Source organism: Mirounga leonina, unplaced genomic scaffold, assembly GCF_011800145.1.
Source record: "Mirounga leonina isolate KUSES-001 unplaced genomic scaffold, KU_Mleo_1.0 Mir_128, whole genome shotgun sequence".
In the NCBI taxonomy this organism is placed as follows: Eukaryota; Metazoa; Chordata; class Mammalia; order Carnivora; family Phocidae; genus Mirounga; species Mirounga leonina.
In genome coordinates this window covers 10,774,374-10,801,941 of record NW_023270320.1, presented here as the reverse complement: position 1 = coordinate 10,801,941, position 27,568 = coordinate 10,774,374, and the positions used below count along the sequence as shown (strand labels likewise).

General features: G+C 39.2%; 1 protein-coding gene across 1 annotated transcript in view; it reads right to left on the bottom strand.

The window, feature by feature from the left end:
- Positions 1-9,960: 9,960 nt before the first annotated feature.
- FUT10 (fucosyltransferase 10) overlaps positions 9,961-27,568 on the bottom strand; it is a 73,951-nt gene continuing 56,343 nt past the window's right edge. The window contains exons 4-5 of the mRNA XM_035004067.1: positions 23,235-24,070; positions 9,961-12,948 (exon numbers count right to left, since the gene is read on the bottom strand). Of these exons, the coding sequence (XP_034859958.1) occupies positions 12,724-12,948; positions 23,235-24,070 (1,061 nt within the window). The 3' untranslated portion in view covers positions 9,961-12,723. The remainder of the gene's footprint in view (positions 12,949-23,234; positions 24,071-27,568) is intronic.

Below are 27,568 nucleotides of genomic sequence, written 5' to 3'. Positions count from 1 at the left end.
TGACGGCTTTTCTCTGGGGGCTCACTGAGAAGTGGGGCCCCGAGTTCTCGGCTCCTCCGGGGCGGAGATTGGGAGGCCGCCATTTTCACTCTCCGCCTCCAAAGCTGGACGGGAAGCTCGCAGGGAACAAAAGCCCGGAGAGCAAACCCGAGCAGATGACTTAGCCGGGAGGGGGCAAGGGCGGGGCACTTCCGCCTCCGGCAGAGACATTTGGAAACCACGGCAACAGGCCCCTCCCCAGAAGATCAGCGAGAACAGCCAGCCAAGACCAAGTTTACCGATCAATGAGAACGGCAGAACTCCAGCGCTAGGGGAATAATGCACATAGAATTCACGGCTTTTTTACCATGATTCTTTAGTCTTGCAAAGTTAATTTTTTTTTAACTGTCTTTTTCTTTTCTTTTTTTTTTTTTTTTGAATTTTTCTTTTTCCCTTTTTCAACCAACATCTTATCAATCCCTTTTTAAAAAAAAACATTTTAATTTTTCATTTTTAGAGTCATATTCTATCCCTTCATAGTAGTTACCCGTATTTTTGGCTTATATATATAAGTTGTTCTCTCTTTAAAATTTTGAGATAGTTTCTTCTAACAGATTAAAATATACCCTAAATCTCTAGTATATGGTGTTTCTATTCCCCTGCCTGATCACATTCTCTCCCTTTTTTTTTCTTTTTCTTTTTTCTTTTTTTAAATCCTCTTCTTTCTTTTTTCAAACAACTTATCAATTCCTTTTATAAAATTTTTTATAATTTCCATCTTTACAGTCATATTCCATCCCTTCATCATATCAACCCTTATTTTTGTACATATATAAGTTTTTCTTTCTTTAAAATTTTGGGAGGCACTTTCTTCTAAAAGACCAAAATACACCCCAAATCAAGTGTGTGGCACTGATCTATATACCAGCCTGATCATATCTGATCACATTCTGGTTTTTTTGTTGTTGTTGTTTTGTTTTGTTTTGTTTCTTTTTGTTTTTATCTTTATCTTTTTCTTTTTTTTCTTTTTCTTTTTTCTCTCTTTCCCTTTCTTTTCCCACTGCTTCAGGTCTTTTCTGATTTGTTTAGAGTATATTTTCTGGGGACGTTGTTACTCTGCTAGCATTTTGTTTTTTCATTAATCTATTCTCCTCTGCACAAAATGACAAGACAGAAAAAGTCACCTCAACAAAAAGAACAAGAGGTAGTACCGACGGCCAGGGACCTACTCAATACGGACATTAGTACGATGTCAGATCTAGAGTTCAGAATCATCACTTTAAAGATACTAGCTGGGCTTGAAAAAAATATGGAAGTTATTAGAGAAACCCTTTCTGGAGAAGTAAAAGAACTAAAATCCAACCAAGTAGAAATCAAAAAGGCTATTAATGAGGTGCAATCAAAAATGGGGGCGCTAACTGTTAGAATAAATGAGGCAGAAGAGAGAATCAGTCATATAGAAGATGAAATGATGGAAAATAAAGAAGTTGAGAAAAAGAGAGATAAACAACTACTGGATCAGGAGGACAGAATTCGAGAGATAAGCGATACCATAAGACGAAACAACATTAGAATAATTGGGATCCCAGAAGAAGAAGAAAGAGAGAGAGGGCCAGAAGGTATAATGGAGCAAATTATAGCAGAGAACTTCCCTAATTTGGGGAAGGAAACAGGCATCAAAATCCAGGAAGCACAGAGAACCCCTCTCAAAATCAATAAAAATAGGTCAACACCCCGACATCTAATAGTAAAACTTACGAGTCTCAGAGACAAAGAGAAAATCCTGAAAGCAGCTCGGGAGAAGAGATATGTAACCTACAAGGGTGGAAACATTAGACTGGCAACAGACCTATCCACAGAGACCTGGCAGGCCAGAAAGGACTGGCAGGATATATTCAGAGCACTAAATGAGAAAAATATGCAGCCAAGAATACTCTATCCAGCTAGGCTGTCATTGAAAATTGAAGGAGAGATAAAAAGCTTCCAGGACAAACAAAAACTAAAGGAATTTGCAAACACAAAACCAGCCCTACAGGAAATCTTGAAAGGGGTCCTCTAAGTGAAGAGAGAGCCTAAAAGCAACATAGACCAGAAAGGAACACAGACAATATACGGTAACAGTCACCTTACAGGCAATACAATGGCACTAAATTCCTATCTTTCCATAGTTACCCTGAATGTAAATGGGCTCAATGCCCCAATCAAAAGACACAGGCTATCAGACTGGATTAAAAAACAAGACCCATCGATATGCTGTCTGCAAGAGACTCATTTTAGAACCAAAGACACCCCCAGATTGAAAGTGAGGGGGTGGAAAACCATTTACCATGCTAATGGACACCAAAAGAAAGCTGGGGTGGCAATCCTTATATCAGACAAATTAGATTTTAAACCAAAGACTGTAATAAGAGATGAGGAAGGACATTATATCCTACTTAAAGGATCTATCCAACAAGAAGATCTAACAATTGTAAATATCTATGCCCCTAACATGGGAGCAGCCAATTCTATAAGGCAATTAATAACAAAAGCAAAGAAACACATCGACGACAATACAATAATAGTGGGGGACTTTAACACCCCCCTCACTGAAATGGACAGATCGTCTAAGCAAAAGATCAGCAAGGAAATAAAGACTTTAAATGACACACTGGACCAAATGGACTTCACAGACATATTCAGAACATTCCACCCCAAAGCAACGGAATACACATTCTTCTCTAGTGCCCATGGAACATTCTCCAGAATAGATCACATTCTAGGTCATAAATCAGGTCTCAACCGGTACCAAAAGATTGGGATCATTCCCTGCCTATTTTCAGACCACAATGCTTTGAAACTAGAACTCAATCACAAGAGGAAAGTCAGAAAGAACTCCAATACATGGAGGCTAAAGAGCATCCTACTGAAGAATGAATGGGTCAACCAGGAAATTAAAGAAGAATTTAAAAAATACATGGAAACCAATGAAAATAAAAACACAACTATTCAAAATCTTTGGGATGCAGCAAAGGCAGTCCTAAGAGGAAAGTATATACCAATTCAAGCCTTTCTCAAGAAACAAGAAAGGTCTCAAGTACACAACCTAAGCCTACACCTAAAGGAGCTGGAGAAAGAACAGCAAATAAAGCCTAAACCCAGCAGGAGAAGAGAAATAATCAAGATCAGAGCAGAAATCAATGAAATAGAAACTAAAAGAACAGTAGAACAGATCAATGAAACTAGGAGCTTGTTCTTTGAAAGAATTAACAAGATTGATAAACCCCTGGCCAGACTTATCAAAAAGAGAAATGACCCAAATCAACAAAATCATGAATGAAAGAGGAGAGATCACAACCAACACCAAAGAAATACAAACAATTATAAGAACATATTATGAGCAACTCTATGCCAGCAAATTAGATAACCTGGAAGAAATGGATGCATTCCTAGAGATGTATCAACTACCAAAACTGAACCAGGAAGAAATAGAAAACCTGAACAGACCTATAACCACGAAGGAAATGGAAGCAGTCATCAAAAATCTCCCAAAAAACAAAAGCCCAGGGCCAGATGGCTTCCCAGGGGAATTCTACCAAACATTTCAAGAAGAATTAATACCTATTCTTCTGAAACTGTTCCAAAAAATAGAAATGGAAGGAAAATTTCCAAACTCATTTTATGAGGCCAGCATTACCTTGATCCCAAAACCAGACAAAGACCGCATCAAAAAGGAGAATTACAGACCAATATCCCTGATGAACATGGATGCAAAAATTCTCACCAAAATACTAGCCAATAGGATCCAACAGTACATTAAAAGGATTATTCACCACGACCAAGTGGGATTTATCCCTGGGCTGCAAGGTTGGTTCAACATCCGCAAATCAATCAACGTGATATAATACATTAACAAAAGAAAGAGCAAGAATCATATGATTCTCTCAATACATGCAGAAAAAGCTTTTGACAAAGTACAGCATCCTTTCTTGATCAAAACTCTCTTCAGAGTATAGGGATAGAGGGTACATACCTCAATATCATAAAAGCCATCTATGAAAAACCTACAGCAAATATCATTCTCAATGGGGAAAAACTGAGAGCTTTCCCCCTAAGGTCAGGAACGCAGCAGGGATGTCCACTATCACCACTGCTATTCAGCATAGTATTGGAAGTCCTAGCCACAGCAATCAGACAACAAAAAGAAATCAAAGGCATCCAAATTGGCAAAGAAGAAGTCAAACTCTCACTCTTTGCAGATGATAGGATACTTTATGTGGAAAACCCAAAAGACTCCACCCCAAAACTGCTAGAACTCATACAGGAATTCAGTCAAGTGTCCGGATATAAAATCAATGCACAGAAGTCAGTGGCATTCCTATACACCAACAACAAGACAGAAGAAAGAGAAATTAAGGAGTCGATCCCATTTACAATTGCACCCAAAACCATAAGATACCTAGGAATAAATCTAACCAAAGAGACAAAGGATCTGTACTCAGAAAACTATAAAATACTCATGACAGAAATTGAGGAAGACACAAAGAAATGGAAAAACGTTCCATGCTCATGGATTGGAAGAACAAATATTGTGAAGATGTCAATGCTACCTAGAGCAATCTACACATTCAATGCAATCCCCATCAAAATACCATCCACTTTTTTCAAAGAAATGGAACAAATAATCCTAAAATTTGTATGGAACCAGAAAAGACCCCGCATAGCCAGAGGAATGTTGAAAAAGAAAAGCAAAGCCAGCGGCATCACAATTACGGACTTCCAGCTCTATTACAAAGCTGTCATCATCAAGACAGCATGGTACTGGCACAAAAACAGACACATAGATCAATGGAACAGAATAGAGAGCCCAGAAATGGACCCTCACCTCTATGGTCAACTCATCTTTGACACAGCTGGAAAGAATGTCCAATGGAAAAAAGACAGTCTCTTCAACAAATGGTGTTGGGAAAATGGGATAGCCACATGCATAAGAATGAAACTGGACCATTTACACCACACACAAAAATAGACTCCAAATGGTTAAAAGACCTCAATGTGAGACAGGAGTCCATCAAAATCCTAAAGGAGAACACAGGCAGCAACCTGTTTGACCTCAGCCGCAGCAACTTCTTCCTAGAAACATCGCCAAAGGCAAGGGAAGCAAGGGCAAAAATGAACTATTGGGACTTGGTCAAGATAAAAAGCTTTTGCACAGCAAAGGAAACCGTCAACAAAACCAAAAGACAACCAACAGAATGGGAGAAGATATTTGCAAATGACATATCAGATAAAAGGCTAGTATCCAAAATCTATAAAGAACTCATCAAACTCAACACCCAAAGAACAAAGAATCCAATCAAGAAATGGGCAGAAGACATGAACAGACATTTTTCCAAAGAAGACATCCAAAGGGCCAACAGACACATGAAAAAGTGCTCAATATCACTCAGCATCAGGGAAATCCAAATCAAAACCTCAGTGAGATACCACCTCACACCAGTCAGAATGGCTAAAATGAACAAGTCAGGAAATGACAGATGTTGGCGGGGATGCGGAGAAAGGGGAACCCTCCTACACTGTTGGTGGGAATGCAAACTGGTGCAGCCACTCTGGAAAACTGTATGGAGGTTCCTCAAAAAGTTGAAAATAGAGCTACCATATGATCCAGCAATTGCACTACTGGGTATTTACCCCAAAGATACAAAAGTAGGGATCCGAAGGGGTACGTGCACCCCGATGTTTATAGCAGCAATGTCCACAATAGCCAAACTGTGGAAAGAGTCAAGATGTCCATCGACAGATGAATGGATAAAGAAGATGTGGTATATATATACAATGGAATATTGTGCAGCCATCAAAAGAAATGAGATCTTGCCATTTGCAACGACGTGGATGGAACTGGAGGGTATTATGTTGAGTGAAATAAGTCAAACAGAGAAAGACATGTATCATATGATCTCACTGATATGAGGAATTCTTAATTGCAGGAAATAAACTGAGGGTTGCTGGAGTGGGGGGTGGGGTGGGAGGGATGGGGTGACTGGGTGATAGACACTGGGGAGGGTATGTGCTCTGGTAAGTGCTGTGAATTGTGCAAGACTGTTGAATCTCAGATCTGTACCTCTGAAACAAATAATACAATATATGTTAAGAAGAAAAAAAGAAGAAGGTAGCGGGAGGGGAAGAAGGAAGCGGGGGAAATCGGAGGGGTAGACGAACCATGAGAGATGATGGATTCTGAAAAACAAACAGGGTTCTAGAGGGGAGGGGGGTGGGAGGATGGGTTAGCCTGGTGGTGGGTATTGAGGAGGGCACATTCTGCATGGAGCACTGGGTGTTATGCACAAACAATGAATCATGGAACACTTCATCTAAAACTAATGATGTAATGTATGGGGATTAACATAAGAATAAAAAAAAAGAATGAAAAGAACAGAGAAAGGATTTACTTCTAGACTTGCCAACTCATTTTAAATTTGCACTCATAGTACTTTTAACACTTCTTGTCAATATAGCATGTTTAATACACTCTATCAATAGAACCCATTTATATCCCATCTCATGTTTCAACTGTGGTGGTAGGGAGTCAGGAGGTAAATTCCATCCCATGGGGCTCTTATAAAATAAAGAAATAAAGTTTCCAGGCTGTGGTTTATATTCTGCTAATGCATTTCCATTCTCATTCCCCTACTAGAATCAGAATGTCAGCTCTGTGGTAGCAGGGATTTTGTCAGTTCCATTCACTGCTGGATCCCATGGCCCAGGATAATTCCTGGCATGTAGTAAGGGCTCAATAAAAATGTATTAAATACATTAATAAATTCCAGGCAGCCTGACATTCTGAGTCACCCAAATAATGATCATTTTGTTATATTTTTAAAGTATTTTTCTTGTTTCTTAATCCATTTTTTCTTGTTTCCCAGTTTAAAAACAAAGGCTTCTTTTCCCTCAATGAAAGCTCTCATTAACTTTTATCTTACACCAGTTTTCAAGGAGGTAATCAGTAATTTTTAAAAATCTCCCAATGGAAGTTCCATTTTCACTAATGGAAGTCTTCAACTAAAAAAATTTTTTTTAATTTTTAAAAAAATTGCTCTCTCTCTAGTATTTGATACCCTCTTTCCCTTTCTTAGAATTATAAAAACAAACAAACTAGAAACACTCTTAACACATAATCATCTCTGTCTTCATTCAATGTCAAGAGCAGCATTTGTTAATATCACTACCAATCGCATCAGGACAGTTTCTGATGCTTAAAGTGGTGGAAATTAGTTTTCCAAAATCCTACCTTTCACTTGAAAGCTGAAATGTAATCATGGGCAACAACATCTATTACTTTTCTTAAAGTGACAGGCTCACTTTTTTTTCATGAGGATGACTGACAAAAACCCAAGTCTGGATATCTGTAATTTGCTAGATGCTCTTTTGAGTAAAAATGGTATTACATGAAAAAGCTGCTAGATCAGCTCACAACTCAATCACACAAGTGCTTTTCCTTGCGATTCCTACTGTGCTTTGGTATATAGAAGTGACATGTATCCTCCACATTTTGTCACACAGAATATTAAAAATACATGGACTCAAAGATCAAGGTTTAATAAAATTAATGATTTTTATTGCTTCATCAAGGACATTTTTAAATAAAACTGGCCTTTTTTTTTTTCCTGTGTGACCCACTAGATGAGTGCCCATAGTCATGTTTACTCTAAAGGAAGCAAGTTATGTTAGGCTGATTTCAAAGGCTCCTGCAAAAAGATATTGCCCCTGCCTCAAAACCCTTAATATCACCCCCTACCTACCCTGATGGTCTTTAAGTTTCTTTAATTACCTATTCAATCAGGTTTTTTTTTAATTAAGGAGTTTGTGATAGTAAAATTCCAAATATCCATAATGGCCTATTTGGGCTGGCTGTATAACCTTCTCTAGGTAAGCCAGGTTGGATGATGTGGCCATGGTTTGCATGAGAAATACAATAGGGAATTTCCATTCTCATTCCCCTACTAGAATCAGGCTCAAAACACCCTTGGAGGCATTAATCAGTGTGCAACTCATTCATTTCAGAAGTTTCAGAGAGCTCAACTGCTCATGTCAGTGGTTCTAGGACATTTCGGAAGAAGCCTCAGGAAGGTGAAAGGAGGTTTCTGTGGACCATGACTGGTCACACCCTTTAGGGATACAGCTACAGCTTGGCTGTTAAGCCCAATGAGTTGAGAAGATAAAAATCATGAAGGTCACTCCTCCTTCCCACACCTCTGCCTTGTGCCCTTCTCCTTAATAATACCCACCACCAGGGTCACTAATTTAATGGGTTAAGCCCCGATATTGATGGACCATATTTTATTAGTCAGAGAGGTTACTGTGACTTAAAAGTGGGCTCCCATGCGTTGCACTCATATTCTTGCATCAATACATATGAAGAGCAAAACGGGGCTTGTCTCCCAGGAGAAGTCCTGAGCAGGCTCTTCCTCTTTTCTTCTTGTTTGATTTTCAGTGAATAAGTAAACTTATTACTTGTAAGGGCAGGACCTCCAGACCTGGTCACCTCTCTCTCTCTCTCTCTCATGGTCTGGGCACAGCCTCCTCCCAAGATTGAGAATTGCAAACTTGAAAGGCTTTTGCCAGCAATCACTGCACTGGATTTAGTTGGGTTTGCACAGCTACTATAAAAAGGTTGTGTGATTCCCATTATGCTGTTAGGAACTCTGTGTAAAACTCCATCAGAAATCCCATGGAGGGAAGAGATAGTACAATTTGAGCATTCCTCAGTCCCTGGCTTTAATACCATCCTGATATCACAAAGCCCTACCCAGAACCCTCCATACCTCTCTCCCATGTCTGATTCACACCGGCTAAGGTGCCCAGCACAATGCCTATCTTATAATGAAAAAATAGGTATCAGATAACTAAATGGAGAACTAAATGGAGCACCATTGCTGGTACTATCATTAGCCATTACATAATTCTGTGCAAATCTCAATCAAGGTCATCACAAACAAAGGGTGATGACTGCAGAGATCTGTAACAGCTACAGCTAGCATTTATCGAGCGAAGTATGAATACTGGCTTATTTACACTTCACAACCTCACCGAGCAGTTGGACATATAATAAGCTTTTCTTGGTGAGCAAACTGAAGCTTAGAAGGGCCAAATAACTTGGCCTAGGTACTGTCTTTCTTTTTGTTTAAAGATTTATTTATTTATTTGAGAGAGAGGGAGCATGAGTGGGAGGGGCAGAGAGAGAGGGAGAGGGAGAATCTCCAACAGACTCCCCATTGAGAGCAGAGCCCAACACAGGGCTCGATCCCATGACCCTGAGATCATGAGCTGAGCTGAAATCAAGAGTCTGACACTTAACTGACCAAGCCACCCAGGCGCCCCCAAGATATCATCTTTAGATGGTATACTGGAGAGTTGGGGACTAAAACTAGGTCTTCTTACTAGAGTCATAGTTCATAATTCAATTTTCCAAGTTTTATAAGCATTTTTATTTCTATAATCAGAAGAAATAAAGATATAGGTCGACATTAGAATTATGCAGCAAAGACGATTATCACTAATGACAACAACAAAAATGAAAACAAAGAAATTCCCTAAAGAAGGGTAAGAAAGTGTTTTACAGAACATTCAGGATTGCAAAGTTATTTGAAACATAAACTAACCACCATTATTCTCAGCCTGTGAACTTTTACATTTTATACTTTAAAGATTCCAAGAAAAACATATGTTATTTATGTAGAGTTGTACCCATGATGCTTCAGATAATATCATTCACTGAAAACTAACTCTCCATTGGAGTCCCCTAATGCCTTGTCATCTTTAGCAGGAATTATGAGCTACACTAATGGTTTTTTTTTTAAATGCACAGTATAACACTGGACATTTCAAGTTCAGGTCTGTGCTGTGCTCAGATTCATACAGTGTTCTATAGATATTAGGTTTGTTCTCCTATGTGTAATCTACAACGTTTGACTCAAAGCAAGGACGTTCATTTTTGCTTATGTCTTCCACTTCTCAGTAGCGCATACAACACTGCATTCAATCTGTGACTAATAATGACAATAATCTCAACTGATACTCTAGTTACTGGACTCTAGCTCTTAAGAGCAACAAAGAAGCCAGTCCACAATCAGGTTCTGAAATTTTATAATTGCTATGTGATCAATGGTCAAAGTTACCTCATTTTCAGGTGAAGATCTGAAGACTATTGACTAACATTAGTAAGCCCTTTCTTCAACATTTCTGAAAAGGTTTCTATCCACCTTGTCATATCACTTAGAAAATCGGTCTCTGAGAACAATCCAAGCAAAACGCATTGACGCCCTAAACAGAATGTTGCATCATACCAAGTCCTTCACAGCCATGAGCCATTCTTCACAGCAGCCTGGTGAGAGAGGACTCTCTCTTAATCATAGTTCACAAATGGAGACAGTGTGGTAAAGAGAAAGGTATGGTCTGATGGGATCAATGGATACAATGTCACTGAAGGGACTTACATAGAACTCAAAACCGCACAGCTCCCCATTTGCAGATAAGAATCCTGCTACAGTGGGGCCATGCCTCTCACTCCATGACAGCAATTATCACAGACGAGGGTACCATCTTATTAATACAAATCCTATTACAGAAGACACATGTGCTAAACAAAAAAAATATATTAATAATTAAAGTCTCAAATCTATGGGTACTCAAAGAGTCCCAAAGAACTTTTAATTTATTTTCTCTGAAACACACCTCATTTTCAATCCCACGGAATTCCCTCTCCTCCATCCTCTTCCCCTACAAGATGTTTATGCCCCATTAAACAATCAATTATTTCATTTCCCTAAATTTGTTCAGGGCTACATACTTCAGAAAAGTTTAGGCAGAATTTTGTCTACGGAGTCTTGATGAAGAACCAAGATAGAACAAAACTACACTCAATATTGAGGCTTAAAACATATATGCAGCATATGAGCACTGGGTATTTGTTTAAGGCATTTATGGAGAACTGGATCTCTCGGATAATACCTCACCAAATGCACACATCACATCCTGGGCTTTTTACTAAGAGTATGACAACAAAACTCATTTAATATACAATTTAAAATCTGGTCTGTAACAAACACTCTCCCTTTCCAATGCTTTCCCTTTGGATATCATCAGAAAAAAAATGGCAGAGTATCAACCTTTCTATCCCTAATACTACCCAAGAAGTATGCTTCTTCCTCCAAAGAGCTTTCTTCCCTTGAAAACCATGCAGTGGCTCTAAATGATTTGCTACTGCCTGAGTAAAAACTTCTACAAAATTAAACTTCTTAATTTTGATAAACAAAGAACATTATGCAGAGAAGAACTTCAATGACCAGCCCAATCACTTCTTTTTAGGTGCAAAAACTAAGGCCCAGGGAGGTTAAGAGAGTTGTACCAAATCATATTCAGTTAATGGCAGTGCTGGGATTGAGAAAAATGCAGTCATAGAACCTTCTCCCACCCAGCAATGTGACCTTTCTTGTTCCTGAGCGAATGGACTGGTTTCAGGCACATGAAGCAATGGTTTCAGTCCTCATTCTCCCTGCACAGCCAGAGAGAGCACTCCTCGTGGAAGAGATTGCGCATGGCTGGCACATGAAGGCACTGGCCTGGGGTAAAGGGGTAGCTGGCACCACGGGAGCTGTCCTAAGTTTCACCCACACACCACATAGGGGACATGAGAATCAGGGACTCTTCCTGTCCTCGGGAGCTGACGTCTTTCCACAATAAAGAGCACCAAAGCCAGGATATGTCCGGTAACAACAGGCTTTAGGATCCTCTAAAAGCCTCCCCACCCCCCCATGGGAAGAAAATGCGAGCCAGTGTTGTCTCCTTGTCTTTCAAGGAGCTCCAGTGGATGCTCCCGACAGGACAGCCGAAACTTCTCTGTGACAGGATCAGAAATGACAAGGAATGCTCACCCACCAGAGTGGACTGCCCACTATTACAGGCTGTACATCATCCTACACAACACAACCAGAGTTCCTGGGGGCCATTCACTTCCACTCTCACATTGATCGGAGGGTACAGGGTGTCCGGCCGGGATCACATGATTATTACTCTGTTCTGCAGGATAAGGGACCATGGAGAACATCTCACTGTTCAAAACACACAAGGAGGAGGCTTATCTTCAGAAGACATTCCACTTCAGGGGGGAAAAATGGGGGAGGAAGCAGGGCAAGATGAAAAGAAGAAAGAGAGGTAGTAAGAATAAGAAGGCAGACAGGCATACGTTCTTCTAACTTGAAGAGAAAAAGCGGATAAAATTCACACAGCTTTTATTACTCACTTACATCCCTGGAAACCAACAGATGGAATCTCTCATTGCCAAGTTCTAATGCATTTCACGTTCATGCTCAGCATCAGGACACTGGGCTTGCCAAATACTAATAAACTGCAGACTGTGAGGTGAGTATCAAGAATCCACAGCTCCGCCCTCTGCCTCCCTTGCAGGGAGGGGAGCACTCAATTCACATTAGCCAAATTTCCACAAAAGGCGGCAGGTACATCGGTCCAGACATGTAAATGGAAGGTGACCATAAGAAATATTTACTTTTTTAGTATAAAAAATATAGAGGTGACCCCTAAGGGCAATTCACATCCATTATGTGCAAGGGCTCATCATGAGTACTGCAGCAAGTACTCCTTATCCTAAAGGATAGTCAACAAAGTAGCTATGATATTCATATATTAAGGCAACCTAGAAAATAAACCTCAAGAGAGCTCTAGTCTATATCATTCTGACACTTGTAGAAATTAGTCCTTGAATACCAGGGCCCAAAACTCTTGAGCTGAAAAATTTTTATTCCTATCAACCAGCCACCTTAGTGCCTGGGCTTCTTTCTTGGATTGCTCAAAGCTTGGTATCCACATGTCCCGCAAAGAGCTCCAACGTGGAGCCAGAGGTGAGAAAGCAAACACCGCAGGTTCTGGGCAACTCAGGTGTGTCACGTCAGCCTTCCATCTTTTGGGTGGTAAACCCTGTTTGAGAGAAAGGAAAAAGAATTAAATATATAAGAAAGCACAAGTCCTGGGTTCCTGCCACAAAATAACAGAACCCAACATATACTTTTCCTTTTAAAGCAAATATCTTCACTCCATAGTGACACAAACAGTCTCCTGCTAAACGTTTTTACGAAATTCCAGAACACAGGAAAGAAGGAAGAGATTCTACAACCTCCATGAGAGGAAACATCTAATTCTGAGGATTGGCAGTTAGGATGATTTTAGATCTCTTGACATTAACACTGGAAGTTAAAAAGCAATGGTAAGACTAACTGATGAATGAACATTAGTGGGGAAAACTTTAAGGAGAAAAAGGATACTTGCATAGCCTCACAATACCTCCCCCCAAATATTTATTCGTTAGACATAGGTCCACAAATTGTTTGATAATTCTGCACTCAAGGAGGTGGAGCTTAATTCTTCTCCCTTTGAACATGGCCTGGACATAGTGACTCGCTTAATGGAAAGGGAAAACTAGTAAACTCACAGAGAAAACCTAGCAAATACCACCTTAACCAAATGATCAAAGTTAACATCATCAGTAATAAGTCACATTGATATGATGTGTCCCCTGATACGGTGTGAAGAGAAGGGCCCTTTCACCTCTGTAGTCATATTCCCCCAAATCCATAACCTACATTTTAACATGAGAAGACATCAGACAAATGCATGGAGGGACAATCTACAAAAATATTGCTCTTCCAAAGTATCAAAGTTCTTAAAAATAAGGAAACCGAATAGCTGATCACAGTTTGGAGGAGACTAGGGAGACATGAGACCTAATTTCAATTTGGTATCTTGGATTTGATCCTGGAACAAAGGATAACAAAGGATTTTAGTGGAAAAACTGGTGAAATATGACTAAAGTGTGCAGGTCAGTTAAGAGCAGTGGGTCAACATTAATTTCTTAAGTTTTGACAAATGTACCATGGTGATGTACAATGTTAACAATAGGGGAGGCCAGGTGTGGGGTGTACAGGAATTCTTACTATCTTTGTAACTTCTGTCAATCTAAAATCATTTCAAAATTAAAAGTCTTTTAGAAGGCGATGCAAAATGCCTCCAAATTCTAAGAAAAATGGATAGTTTACACTCAGCTAAACTATTGCTTAAGTGTTAGAGTAGAATGAAGACATTTCAGACATCCTTGTGTATCCCTTCTCGGGAAGCTGTACGAGGGTAGGATCAAACAAAAGAGCAGAACTAAGGAAAAGGGAGACAAGCATGCAAGAGATGTGTCAGAAAAAGATAAGAAAGGAAAATCCCCACATGCTGGGGAAGGGAGCTCTCAGGCTGGTGCTCCACGCAAGGTGGCGAGGGCAGCCGGCACGCTGGGGAAGCTCAGAAGGCTCTGTGAGCAATTTCTTCAACAAGATGAATGAACTGGATGTCTGGTAGATCTGAACATCTTCAAAGGAGAGTTAAACAATCAAGAAGGATTGACTGAGTGATATGTACATATAAAAATAATCAAACAAGAAGGCAAATGAGAGGGAAACAAAAAGCTGTCCAGGCGAGGGAAACAGATCACAGTACACTAAATGGTTCATCTCAGAATAGCAGGTGCACAATCGTGATCACATAAACACTGAACATCAAAAAAAATGAGTGTATAAGCATGTTATTTAGAAACAATGAATAAATACCAAAATAATTAGCTAAATGTGGTGGTAAGAGATTGCCATTGGGGAGGGGGGAAGGGGAAAATAAAAGACTGTTCTTTTTTTAACTTTGCAGAATTACTTAATAGTTTAAGTTTGTGCATATATATCTTTTTCTAAAAAAAATTTTAACTCGAAGATAATAGGGTCTATAATGTTTTGGATCTGTAATAATTAGAATCTTCACCCATCAGGAAATTAGAAAGCAGAGGAGAAAAATCAATTTGGAAATACAATAATTTGGGTACCTACCTATGGTTGGATCAACATATTCTCTCTTTGTTAAACCTACCATTAGAAGCATATTAGAAGATATTAGGGTGTAGCCTGAAAAAGAGATGACTAGAATGCATATAAAGCTTTCTTCAAGCATCTGAAGGGACTCTAAGTAGAAGAATGAATTAACATCCCTCTTGGAAGAGGGACAAGGATACAGTTGCTTAAATCGTCCCTGCTCTTAGGGACCACTGACAAATGATCATGGAGTTTGGCTTCCAAGGGCCTGGAACTAGAGCATAGTTTCTTTACCAAGACAACACTGAGTACAGAGAACCAGAACACAAATCCAAATAGCAAACCACTAGGAAATGCTAAACTTAAAATCTGGGAAGTCTAAACAATAATATAAAATAATACAAAAAAATTTTTTTTCAAAAAACCAGAAGTTCAAACTGGGGTTACTTTAGCCAGAGTTCATGGCTAGGTAGAAACTGTTTTTGGAGCAAGAGCAGAACAGAATCAAGTAAGGAGAACCCAACGTGATTACCATGAAAAAACTTTTGAGAAGCCACTGCTCACATTTATTGACCGATAGGTACAGGTGCAAACCTATAACTCATTGAGCTAGAGTCAGAAGCTGGTAGCTAAGAATGGACTAGAGAAGGGAAAGTGTTCAAAACAAAGAACAATATAAATGTCAAAACTAACAGAAGATAAAATGGGCTGCCTTAAAAAATAATGAAATTGCCAACACTGGAAATGTTCCAAGATCATTAGCAGATGACTTGTTCATGATACTTGAATCACCAGTCGGCTGATAGCCATACTGACCACATACTGTTGGACGGCCTTCCCAACCCTGACCTTGCATAACTGTTTATATGAGAAAGCCAGTAATAATACTCTGTTTCCTTGCCTGCCCACTCCAGAGTCCATTCAACAGTGTACGACAAAGTTACATCTGAGGTGATATCACAAAGAAAAGAATCTTATGAAATGGACTCTTAACTCTAGTGTTCTTGTAGAAATATTTCACAGTATGACCTGAAGGAAGTGTGTTTGATGAAATAGTTATGACATTTTAGAAGTAAGAAAATTTCAGCGTCCCAAATGGACTTTCCAGCTGTGGTTCTGGGCAGAAAAACAGGCTGTTTCTAAAGTATGATTAACAAATATTTTGCTTCCAAAGAGGACATGGCTCCTATTTTAACAGTAAGGACAAAGTCAAATAAACTATAAATTCATAAATTTTCTTGAGCCCATCAGGGAACTGAAATCACACAGCAACCAAGTAAACTGAATTCCACAGTGACAAGACCCTCTAAAGAGAGATGGATACATGATCTGTTTAACCTTTGACAGAACACAGGAGAAAGAGGTGGTCATCATACAAATAGGTAATAAGTCAGTTAAATTTTTAACACATTCTTAAAGGTGAAGTATGGGCTACTATGCTGGTTTGGAATCCCTAGGAGCCCCAGACACAAAACAAGAGTTCAAACCCACTCTAAAGCTCTTTCCCATGGACCTTCATCAGTTACGCAAAAGGAAGATTAGGAGCGGAACAGAAAACTGAAAATATTTTAAACTGAATTAACATTAACATAATAATCTAAATTTGTAGGAGGTAGCTCAAGCAGTGATTAGGGAATTTTATAGCATTAAATATGTATATTATAAAAGTATAAAGGCTTAAAATCAATGACCCAAGTTTCTACCTTAAATTTGAAAAGAGCAAATTAAGCCCAAATTAAGAATAATTAAAATAATAAAGAACAGAAATCATTAAGATATAAAGCAAAATAAAAATAATGAAATCAAAAGCTAATTATTTGAATAGATCAATGAAATGGATAAACATCTGGATTAATCATAAAAAAGACACAAATTAATATCAGACATGATGGAGGTGACATATAGACACTACAGACATTAAAAGAATAAAGGAATACTAATAATGGTATGCCAGTCAATTTCACAACTTGAATAAAATGAAAAAAATATTCCTTCGAAGACACAATCTACCAAAGTTCACTCAAAAAGAAATGAATAAGGGGAGCCTGGGTGGCTCAGTTGTTAAGCATCTGCCTTTGGCTCAGGTTATAATCCCAGGTCCTGGGATCGAGCCCTGCATCAGGCTCCCTTCTCAGCGGGAGGCCTGCTTCTCCCTCTCCCATTTCCCCTGCTCTCTTGCTGTGTCTCTGTCAAATAAATAATAAAATCTTTAAAAAAAAATGAAATGAATAAGAGGAACAGCTTTATGTCTATTAAAAACAATTCAATTTATACTTAAAAACTTTCCCACAAAAAAAACAAAACAAAGAACTATGGATTGATGACTGGCTGGTAAATTGAACAAAATATGTAAGGAAAAAATAATACCAATTCTACACAAACTCTTTCAGAACACACAAGAAAAGGGGTGCCTGGGTGGCTCAGTCGTTAAGCATCTGCCTTTGGCTCAGGTCATGATCTCAGGGTTCTAGGATGGAGCCCCACATTGGGCTCCCTGCTCTGCAGGAAGCCTGCTTCTCCCTCTCCCACTCCTCCTGCTTGTGTTCCTTCTCTCACTGTGTCTCTCTCTGTCAAATAAATAAATAAAATCTTTAAAAAAAGAGAGAGAAAAAAATAAAAAGAAAACACAAGAAAAGGGAACGTGAGACCAGCATTACCATATAAGAAAACTAGCCAAGGCATTAGGAGAAAAATATGGAACAGTACACCTCATGAATGTAGACACAAAAATTCCTAACAAAAATTTTAGCAATTCAATTCCAAAAATAAATAAGAAGGATATACATTATAACCAAGCGAAGTTTATCTCAGGAAAACAAGTCAGTTTAACCTTCAAAAATAATCACTATAACTCACCATTAAATAAACTAAAAAAGAAAAACCATATGATTGTCTCAATGGATAGAGAAAATCATTTAACAAATTCCACATCCACTCATGATAAAAATCCTCATAAAAGTAAGAACAGAAGGAAATTTTCTCAATTTGATAAAGGGCATCAACCAAAATCCTACAGTTAACATCATAAACAATAATGAAAAACAGTATTTTCTCTCTATGACAGGGAACAAGATGAAGACATATGGTCCCAACAGTACTATTCAAAATTGTAATGAAGGTCTTAGTGCAGTAAGGGATAAAAAGAGAAGACATTAAAGGCAAATGGATTGGAAGTCCGGGTAAAATCATCTTTTTTTTTTTTTTTGTAAACAATATGATCATTTATGTAAAAAAAAATCCTAAGAAATCTATAAAAAAGATACAGAATTAAACAGTGCAATTAACAAGGTTGTAGTCCATGAAGTCAACATATAAAATCAATTTTACTTCTATGTACTAGCAGCAAACAATCAGAAAATAAAGTTTTTTAAAAATAGCATTTGCTATAGTATCAAAAAATGTGAACTACTTAGGTATAAATTTGACCAAAGGGTTATAAAAAAAACCTGTACACAATAAACTACAAAGTAATGTCTAGAGAAATTAAAGACCTAAATAAATGGATAGATCTATCATTCTTATGGATTAAATGTCTCAATATTGTCAACTCTCCCCCAAATTAATACATACACTCAATGCAATCCCAATGAAAATGCTATCAAGCATTCTCATACAAATTGGCAAACTGACTCTAAAATTTATATGGAAAAGCAAAAGACCTAAAATGGTGAAAATAATTTTGAAAAAGAACCAAGTTGGAATATTGACGCTATCTCATTTCAAGACTTATTATGAAGCTACAGTACTTAAATATAGGCATATTTACCAGTCTAGAAATTAACCCATAGATAAGGCCAATTGAGTTTTGAAAAAAAGCCAAGGTAATTCAATCATGAAAAAATAATCTTTCCAACAAATGGTGCCAATACTATTGGATATCCATATAAACAAACCTCAACTCTGACACCATGCTGCATTACAAAAATTAACTGTAAGTTGACTATAGACCTACGTGTCTTGCTGGACAAAATTTCTAGAATAAAATAGAAGCATATCTTACTGACCCTGGGTTACACAAAGATTTTTAAACAGGACACAAAAAACACAAATGATTAAAGAAAAAAAATGATGAGCTGGACTTCATCAAAATTAAAAACTATAGAATTCAAAAGATACCATTAAGAAAATGGAAAAACAAAGTGCCTGGGTGGTTAAGTTGGTTAAGCATCTGCCTTCAGCTCAGGTCATGATCCCAGGGTCCTGGGATCGAGTCCCGTGTCAGGCTCCCTGCTCAGAGGGAGCCTACTTCTCCCTCTCCCTCTGCTGTTCCCCCTGCTTGTGCTCTCTCTCTCAAATAAATAAATGAAATCTAAAAAAGAAAAAGAAAAGAAAATGGAAAAACAACCCCAAAACTGGAAGAAAACATTTGTTGTATAAAGGATTCTTACAACTCAAGATTAACAACTCAATTTTTTTAAATGAGCAAAGATTTGAAGACACATATCCCCAGAGAAGACATTGATGGCAAATAAGTCATTAAAAGATACTCAAAATCATTAGTTACTAGAGAAACACAAATTAACTCACAGTATGCTCCCACCATAATGGCAAAAACTAAAAGACTGACCACACCAACTGTTAATGAATGGAAATCTCATACAATGCTGGTGGGAAGGTAAGAGAACAACTCTGGGAAACAGTTTGGTAATTTCTCAAAATGTGAAACATACACCTACTATATGACCTAGCCATTTCACTCATAGGTATTTACAGAAGAGGTATGAAAACCTAGGTCCATACAAAGACTTGTACGTAAGTGTCATAGCAGCTTTATTTGTAACAGCCAGAAACTGGAAATAACTCAAATGTCCATCAACAGGTGAATGGCTAAGGACATTTTGGTATGTGCAAACCACAACAATAAAGAGAAACTACTGATACACACAGTGTTGTGGATGAATGTCAACATTATCATGTGGAGTGAGAGAAGCCAGGCACAAAAGAGAATCATTACATGATTCCATTTATACAGAATTCTAGAAAACTGACTTAGCTTCTTTGTCAAAAGTGACAAAAAGCAGATGTATGGTTGCCTAAGGAAGGGGTCAGAGGGATGGATTAAAAAAGGACATGAGGAAACTCTTAAGGAGGACAGAAAGGTTTGTTATCTTGATTGTGGTGATGATTTCACAGTTATATGTCACAATTAATCAACCATACACTTTAAATATGTGCAGCGTATTGTAATCAATTATACCTCAAAGCTAATTTTTTAAAAGTTTATCCCAATTCTGTGAAGTTGTATCTGTGATGATTCCACGTTGTATCTCCTATGATAGCCTTTTTGAGAACAGGATCATTCATCAGTAAATGTTCTTTAACTGACTAAATTAATTAATTCAATATTGAAAGACTTTCCCCTACATAAATAAAGTATGCAACACAGAGTACAGGCCTACTCAGATTCAATAGGTGTGGTGGACAGACTGCAGATGGACCCCAGGATTCCTGCCTCCTGGTATTCATGCCCTTATGCATGGTATCCATCACTAGCTTCTAAGCCATAAAATACAGCAAAGGTGAGAGAATGTATGTGATTATGTATACATGATCACATACACACCCGTTGTAGCACTTTCACTCCCTTGCTGGCTTTGAGGAAGCAGGCAGCCAGGCTGGCGAAGCCAATATACCAAGGAACTGTGAGTGGCCTCTAAAGGCCAAGGGCAGCCTCCAGCCTCCAGCCAGCAAGAAACTGAAGCCCTCAATCCTACAGCCTCAAGAAACTGAATCTGCCAACAAGCATGTGACTTTAGAAACAGACCCATCCCCAGTTGAGCCTCCAGATGAACACCCAGCCCTGACTGATACATTGATACCAGGCTTCCACGAACCCACCTAAGCCATGAACTAACCCACAGAGACTGTGAGATGACAAGTGTGGGTTGTTTTAAGCCACTAAGTTTGTGACAATATTGTTTACACAGCAGTAGATAATTCACTGGGTCTGTGTGGAGGGAGAGCAGGGGAGGAGCAGAGTAGAAAAAGGGGAAATGCATTCAATATTCTTATAGTATTTTCTACATCCAAGTACAATAATTAAATTATTATCAACCACAAGATAAAAAATAATCGGAGTTAGAGGAAATCAAATTATTTCTTTTAGCTCTTCTTTGGCTGAAAGAGAAAAAGTGAAGAAACATATAAGTAGCTTACTTTAAGGCATGCCATATGTAAGTTGTAACACATCTTGTAAAACAAATGAATAAATGCAAGTGAAAAGAACTGGTCGAAAACCTTTAATTTACTTTCACCATGTATTTTGTTCTGCTTTTCAATAATGAGCACATTAGCATTTAAGAATTGTAGCACAATCATTGAAATGCAAGCAAAACCTTTTAATCATCTTCACTCACCACCCCTCTGGGAGGAATAAGAACTCACCAGAGGACAACCGACTCCCATCTACTTCTCTTCAAAGACTCCAAAGAGAAGGACATTCAATTACACCACCTTCAGCACCTTCAGGCACTCTGAAACACCATAGTTAGCTGTCTCTGTTGGAAATGCAGGAATATATGTATTCTCCTATGATTTTTAAAAAGCTAGCTACCAGTGTTGTTGTACACTCTTTTCCAGTCCCCAGCAATCATTCCAACAGGGTGTCCGTGAGGTGCAGAAGCAGTTAGGGTTTGTGTAGTTCTCTGGCTTTCTGTGACTATAATCCCCAAGCCTGGCAAGGATCGTGATAGGTAGCCCTGGCAAATCATCACCGTCAGCAGTTCTGTTTTCTGCTTTGGTAGATTTTCAGAAGAAATAATTGGGATACCATGGGCAATTAATGTGGCCTCTACTTTCTCTCATGTTTTTTGCAGTGTGTGGATTTTGGTTTTTGCTGTAATGTGGCCTTATAAATTAAGTCAGAAAGGAAGTCACTGGAAATCAGGATGAGAGAAATGATATAATATTTAGTGTTCGTGTTGCTGACCAAGACACTTGGCTTAAAATAAATGATTTTACGAGTAAAAATTTGTTATATAAAACCAGATAAAATAATTTAAATTTTTATAGTAAAATGAGGAAAATGATCTTGCAAACATTTTTAATTTGTCTAAACATACAAATATTTAGAATATGAAAGCCTTATATGGTATACATATAATACACAAAAATAATTCCACATACTGTATAGGCTTATGTCTGACCTGAAATTAATATGCTAGCCAAAATCAACATTTCAATATTTAACAAAAATTATTTGTCTTCAGAGAATTTAGATAAATGTTATGTGTATATGGAAGTCAGGCAAGGGAATGATGGGTGATAGCCAAGCAGTATATGTGGGCAATCTCTTTTTTTTTTATTTCAAAAGTAATTGAAATTAATCTTTCTTTTTCTTTCAGTAAATTACCTTTTAACAAATTTAGCTATATACAAAGTGGGGCCATTCCTGGTAAAAATAAGTAAAGTAAGCAAATAACCAAATGTTAAGAGCATCAAGAAATTTGAAGACAATACTAAGAAATTTATTTTTTATTTTTTTTTAAGCAGGCTCCAATGCAGGGCTTGAACTCATGACCCTGAGATCAAGATCTGAATGGAGATCAAGAGTCAGGTGCTTAACCAACTGAGCCACCCAGGGACCCAGAAATTTCTTTAGAATACTTAAAGAAAAAGAAATCTTTTAAGGATTATCCATCATTATTTGAACATTTTCTCTATATTAATAAGCATGTGTGTGCCAGAAAGATAAAGAGCAGGGATGAGAGAGAGAGATGTTAATTGATTGCATACATGAAATGAAAATAAGTTTCTTTTTTTTTTTAAAGATTTTATTTATTTATTTGACAGAGAGAGAGAACAAGCAAGGGGAACAGCAGTGGGAGAGGAGGAAGCAGGCTCCCCACTGAGCAGGGAGCCAGATGCAGGGTTTGATCCTGGGACCCTGGGATCATGACCTGAGCCGAAGGCAGATGCTTAATGGACTGAGCCACCCAGGCCCCCTGAAAATAAGTTTTGAAGAAGCACCTATGAGGCAAGCATGTAAGGGTCTGACAGAAAACAGAGCAGTGATGGAAAAGTTAAAGGACTGACCATGTGGATGAGATTCAGAACTCCCAAATTTTTTATTTTTTTGGCTTTCTTCCCTCCTCTGCAGCCTGCTTCTATCACTGCCCAGCAAGCACTTGCAGCATGGTGTCCTCCGGAAGAAACAATAAGGTTAAGGCCTTCAGGAAGAAGGACATGACTCATAAACTTCATGACAGTCCTCCAAGAAAGTAATGAAATATTCATCTCCCTGCAGTGCCTGGCCTCTTTAATGGGAATGAAGAGCTGTGGGAAAAGGCTGTGACAAAGGATGCAAAATGGCAGAGACCATACAGATGGCCCTCCTAGTGCCTCTTTGCCAAACCTCCATTTGCTCACCTTTTCCAGAAGCCGGATATTATCCCACACCTTGCTGCACACCATACACTCAAATGCATCGATGTAGTTGTCCTGGTTGACATCTTGCACTCCCCATTTCCGTTCCCTGAGCACTGCGAGGAGTCGCCGATTGGACACCTCACCCTTCAGCTTCCATTCTATGTAAGCCTCGTATAGTCTGTCATCATGATCCAGTTGTCTGATGTAACTTGCTAGTTCTCTAGGGTGAGCAAATTCTGATACGAGAATAGCACTTCTATTACTCGGGAGCCAGTCTGCAATGCTGGGGGACCCATAATACACAGGGACCACCCCCAGTTTCAGAGGTCTCCAGAACTTCTCAGTGATGTAGTCGTCACACACTGCGTTCTCGAAGGCAAGGATAAACTTATACTGTGCGATGATCCTATAAAAGCCTTCGGCATCCATAGAGGCTGGATTTTTCAGCTGCTGAGGGAGATCTTTGTTTCGTAAACACTCACCATAGGAATCGACCTCGATGTAAGTCATCAGCTCTCGAACATAGCTGTCCCTGTCTGACGGCGGGTCACAGTCTGACTGGACGTACACTAGTGGAGCAAGTCTTCTTCGAAGGTTGTTTTTGGACCTCAAAGGGACCAGGTATCGGAGTGACTTCAGGACTTCTATGCCCTCCAAGTACTGGGTGGTCAGGGGCAAGTGGGAATGGCGGCTGAATGTGGCAGTGTAGTTGAACAAGGTGATGACTGGCTTGTGGAAGAGCTTATAATTGTTTTTTGGAGACTCTTCGTGAAAAAGGGCCCAGTCGTGATGGGCTTTCCGAGGCAAAGGTAAGCTATCTATATTAAAGTCAGTGCCTAGAAGAAGAAAAGAAAATATTAGTATGTGCAAGAGAATTTTAGTGTCCAACTTGGAGTCTATCTGGTAAGATTAGAATACAGAGAAGTCTGAAGCTACAAAGAAGCATGTCACAGTGTTGGCAAAATACCTGGCAGTCAATCATGACTCTTTCACCCTAGAAACTGCTCAGGGAGAGGAGCACAAAGGAGAGGGACCCTCTTTCTGATTTTATGTTAAGAGAAATGGGAGTAGTGTCTAGCCTGGTTCTAAAGGGAGAATTTATTCCACTGCCTCTGGCAACTGGCTTTTCTTCCCAGAGGTGTTGTCTAAGAGAGGGCAGGAGAAATAAAGAGATATGCGGGCCTGGGTAGCTCAGTCGTTAAGCGTCTGCCTTCGGCTCAGCTCACGATCCCGGGGTCCTGGAATCAAGCCCCACATGGGGATCCCTGCTTGGCGGGAAGCCTGCTTCTCCCTCTCCCACTCCCCCTGCTTGTGTTCCTGCTCTCACTATCTTTCTCTGTTAAATAAATAAATAAAATCTTTAAAAAAAAACAAAAGAAAGAAAGCAATAGACAATTCTTATAAAAAAGAAAAGAGCAAGAGAAAGAAAGCCAAAAAGGGGAAAGCAACCAGCTTGGCAGCTTGGTGCGCTGAAAAAAAAGTGAAATCATGCAAAAGTCGCCAGAATAAATATGCAGGATAGATTTTTTTTTCATCCAATATGATCGATTTCAACAAAGTGCAGTGAATCAATCACAGTCAAAATGGTAGACAAGAGGCTTTTAAAGACAAAACGGCTGATAATAGCACTATGCTACAGACCACTGCAGGATGGACATGAATTAACCAGCACATCAAGAAATAAAGAAGGCATAACAGGATTATAAATATGAGTGATTCTAGCTTCCACAGGATTAATTGAGAAACCTTTGAAACATGATCATGTGCAGACAGAAGTGATGGATGTGGTGAACAGATGTTTCCTGACAGCGTGGATGGAGACTCAATCAGGAAGACGTCATTTCTATAACTGAGAAACGATTAAGACAATACTGCAGTATGTAACACCAAATTCCTAAAGTGTTTCTGACACTGAAGATTTTGTGGCCCCTGATTTGAGTTTTTAAATGTGAGGAAATGGCCAAAAAAAAAAAAAAAATCCATCTGCCACCCTTCACTGGGGGAAAAAAAAGGCCCAAATAAATGCTTCCAATGGAATAAAACATATTCTCTGGTAGAATTCATAACAATTAATTATTTCATGCTGATGCACACTCTCTCAAATAAATATATACTTTTTGGTGCCAACAGTGCATCAATGAGAAATCAATTAATCAAGAAAGGCTTTTAAACAAAGACTGAATAAAATTATGTTGGAGGACATATACTGAGCACAGAGAAGTTGCTGAACAAAGTACTACTGTCTTGATACCAGGCTTTTATTCTCAATGATCAGGAATGAAAGACTAACATATAAAAGTGGTTATGTATTCGTTTACTTAGCATTTGCTATATTTGCCCTATAGCATCAAAAAGAATGCTCATCTACACACCTGACATGTAATGGCATATAGAGTTAAGTGGTCAGAAAGGTTAAAGGACAAATGTGAAGACTTGAAAGAGAAGCGAATTTGAGGAGAAAAGCAATTTATTGCATGAAGTGGTTGCTAGTCAACTGGCCAAGAATGGGAACGGGAACCCACCCACTTGAGTTAGAACGGAAAGTTTCCACTGAAGGCAGAACAAAAATCCAGGCCATTTGCCTGGGATAGGAAGAACTAGAGTCCAATCCACAGGAGTCAGACGCAGGGATCAAGATGTAAGATTAAGATTGGAGGGGTATGGGGACACCTGGATGGCTCAGTCAGTTAAGCTTGTGCCTTCAGCTCAGGTCATTATCCCAGGGTCCTGGGATCGAATCCCACAATGGGCTCCTTGCTCAGCGGGGAGCCTTTTTCTCCCTTTACCTGCCACTCCCCCTGCTTGTGCTCTCTCACTCTCTCATGTGCTCTCTCTGACAAATAAATAAATAAAATCTTTAAAAAAAAATTGGAAGGGTATGATTAAAACAAAAGTGGGTCTAGAATTGGGGGGGCAGGCACAGGTGTCTTGAGGGAGTGACTCAGACCCCAGTGGCTGTCTGCTGCTGCTATATGGCACATGGGTGATTCTTTGCCTCACCCTGGGTGTGCCACAGCAAAGACCCAAAATGCAGAGCAGGGAAGCAGAAAGACACAACGCCTGCCTCCTGTGCTTTGGAGAATGGAGAGGGCCTGGGTTTCATCTCTGCCCATCCACATCAGTAAAGCATAACAGGCACTAAAAATGGCTATGTGTAGACCTTTCTGTGGCCAGTTTCTAGGTCTGCTCAGATTGTATTGATAATATGAACAGGACTTGAAACTGGTACCAATTATGAGCCATGAGCCCTTCATTCATTATAACTAGGAGATGAGAGCTTACCAGCTCATTATACCTTCAGCCAAGTTGCTACTGGAACCTCAATGTTGGAAGGAAGGGAAGAAGAGCGCGGGGTCCCTTGCATATGCAATCTATGGTAGTAAAAGGAGCCTGCAGAATCTAAACAAGAAACGTTTATTTATATTCATGTTTTAAAAAAGAACACAGCTAACTGAACATGATAAAAAAATATAAAAAAATAATATATATAAATAAAATCCTTATTTAAAAAGGGGGGGAAGAACACAGCTTTTTTTTAAATGAGTGTGTGAGGTTCTAGTACATCCATTTGAATTCTGTTTAGTTTGTAGGAGTGGGGTCATCTTTAAAAGTGGGGGAATGCCTCTTTAACAGAGAGGCAAGTTATGCCATTTGCAACGACGTGGATGGAACTGGAGGGTGTTATGCTGAGCAAATAAGTCAATCAGAGAAAGACATGTATCGTATGACCTCACTGATATGTGGAATTCTTAATCTCAGGAAACAAACTGAGGGTTGCTGGAGTGGGGGGCGTGGGAGGGATGGGGTGGCTGGGTGATAGACACTGGGGAGGGTATGTGCTATGGTGAGCACTGTGAATTGTGCAAGACTGTTGAATCACAGATCTGTACCTCTGAAACAAATAATACATTATATGTTAGGAAAAAAAAAAAAGAAGAAGAAGAAGATAGCAGGAAGGGAAGAATGAAGGGGGGGAAATCGGAGGGGGAGATGAACCGTGAGAGATGATGGACTCTGAGAACAAAGTGAGGGTTCTAGAGGGGAGGGGGGTGGGGGTGTGGGTTAGCCCGGTGATGGGTATTAAAGAGGGCACGTACTGGGCGCCTGGGTGGCTCAGTTGGTTAAGCAACTGCCTTCAGCTCGGGTCATGATCCCGGAGTCCTGGGATCGAGTCCCACATCGGGCTCCCGGCTCAGCGGGGAGCCTGCTTCTCCCTCTGACCCTCTCCCCTCTCATGCTGTTTCTCTGTCTCTCTCTCTTTCTCTCAAATAAATAAATAAAATCTTTAAAAAAAAAAAAAAAGAGGGCACGTACTGAATGGAGCACTGGGTGTT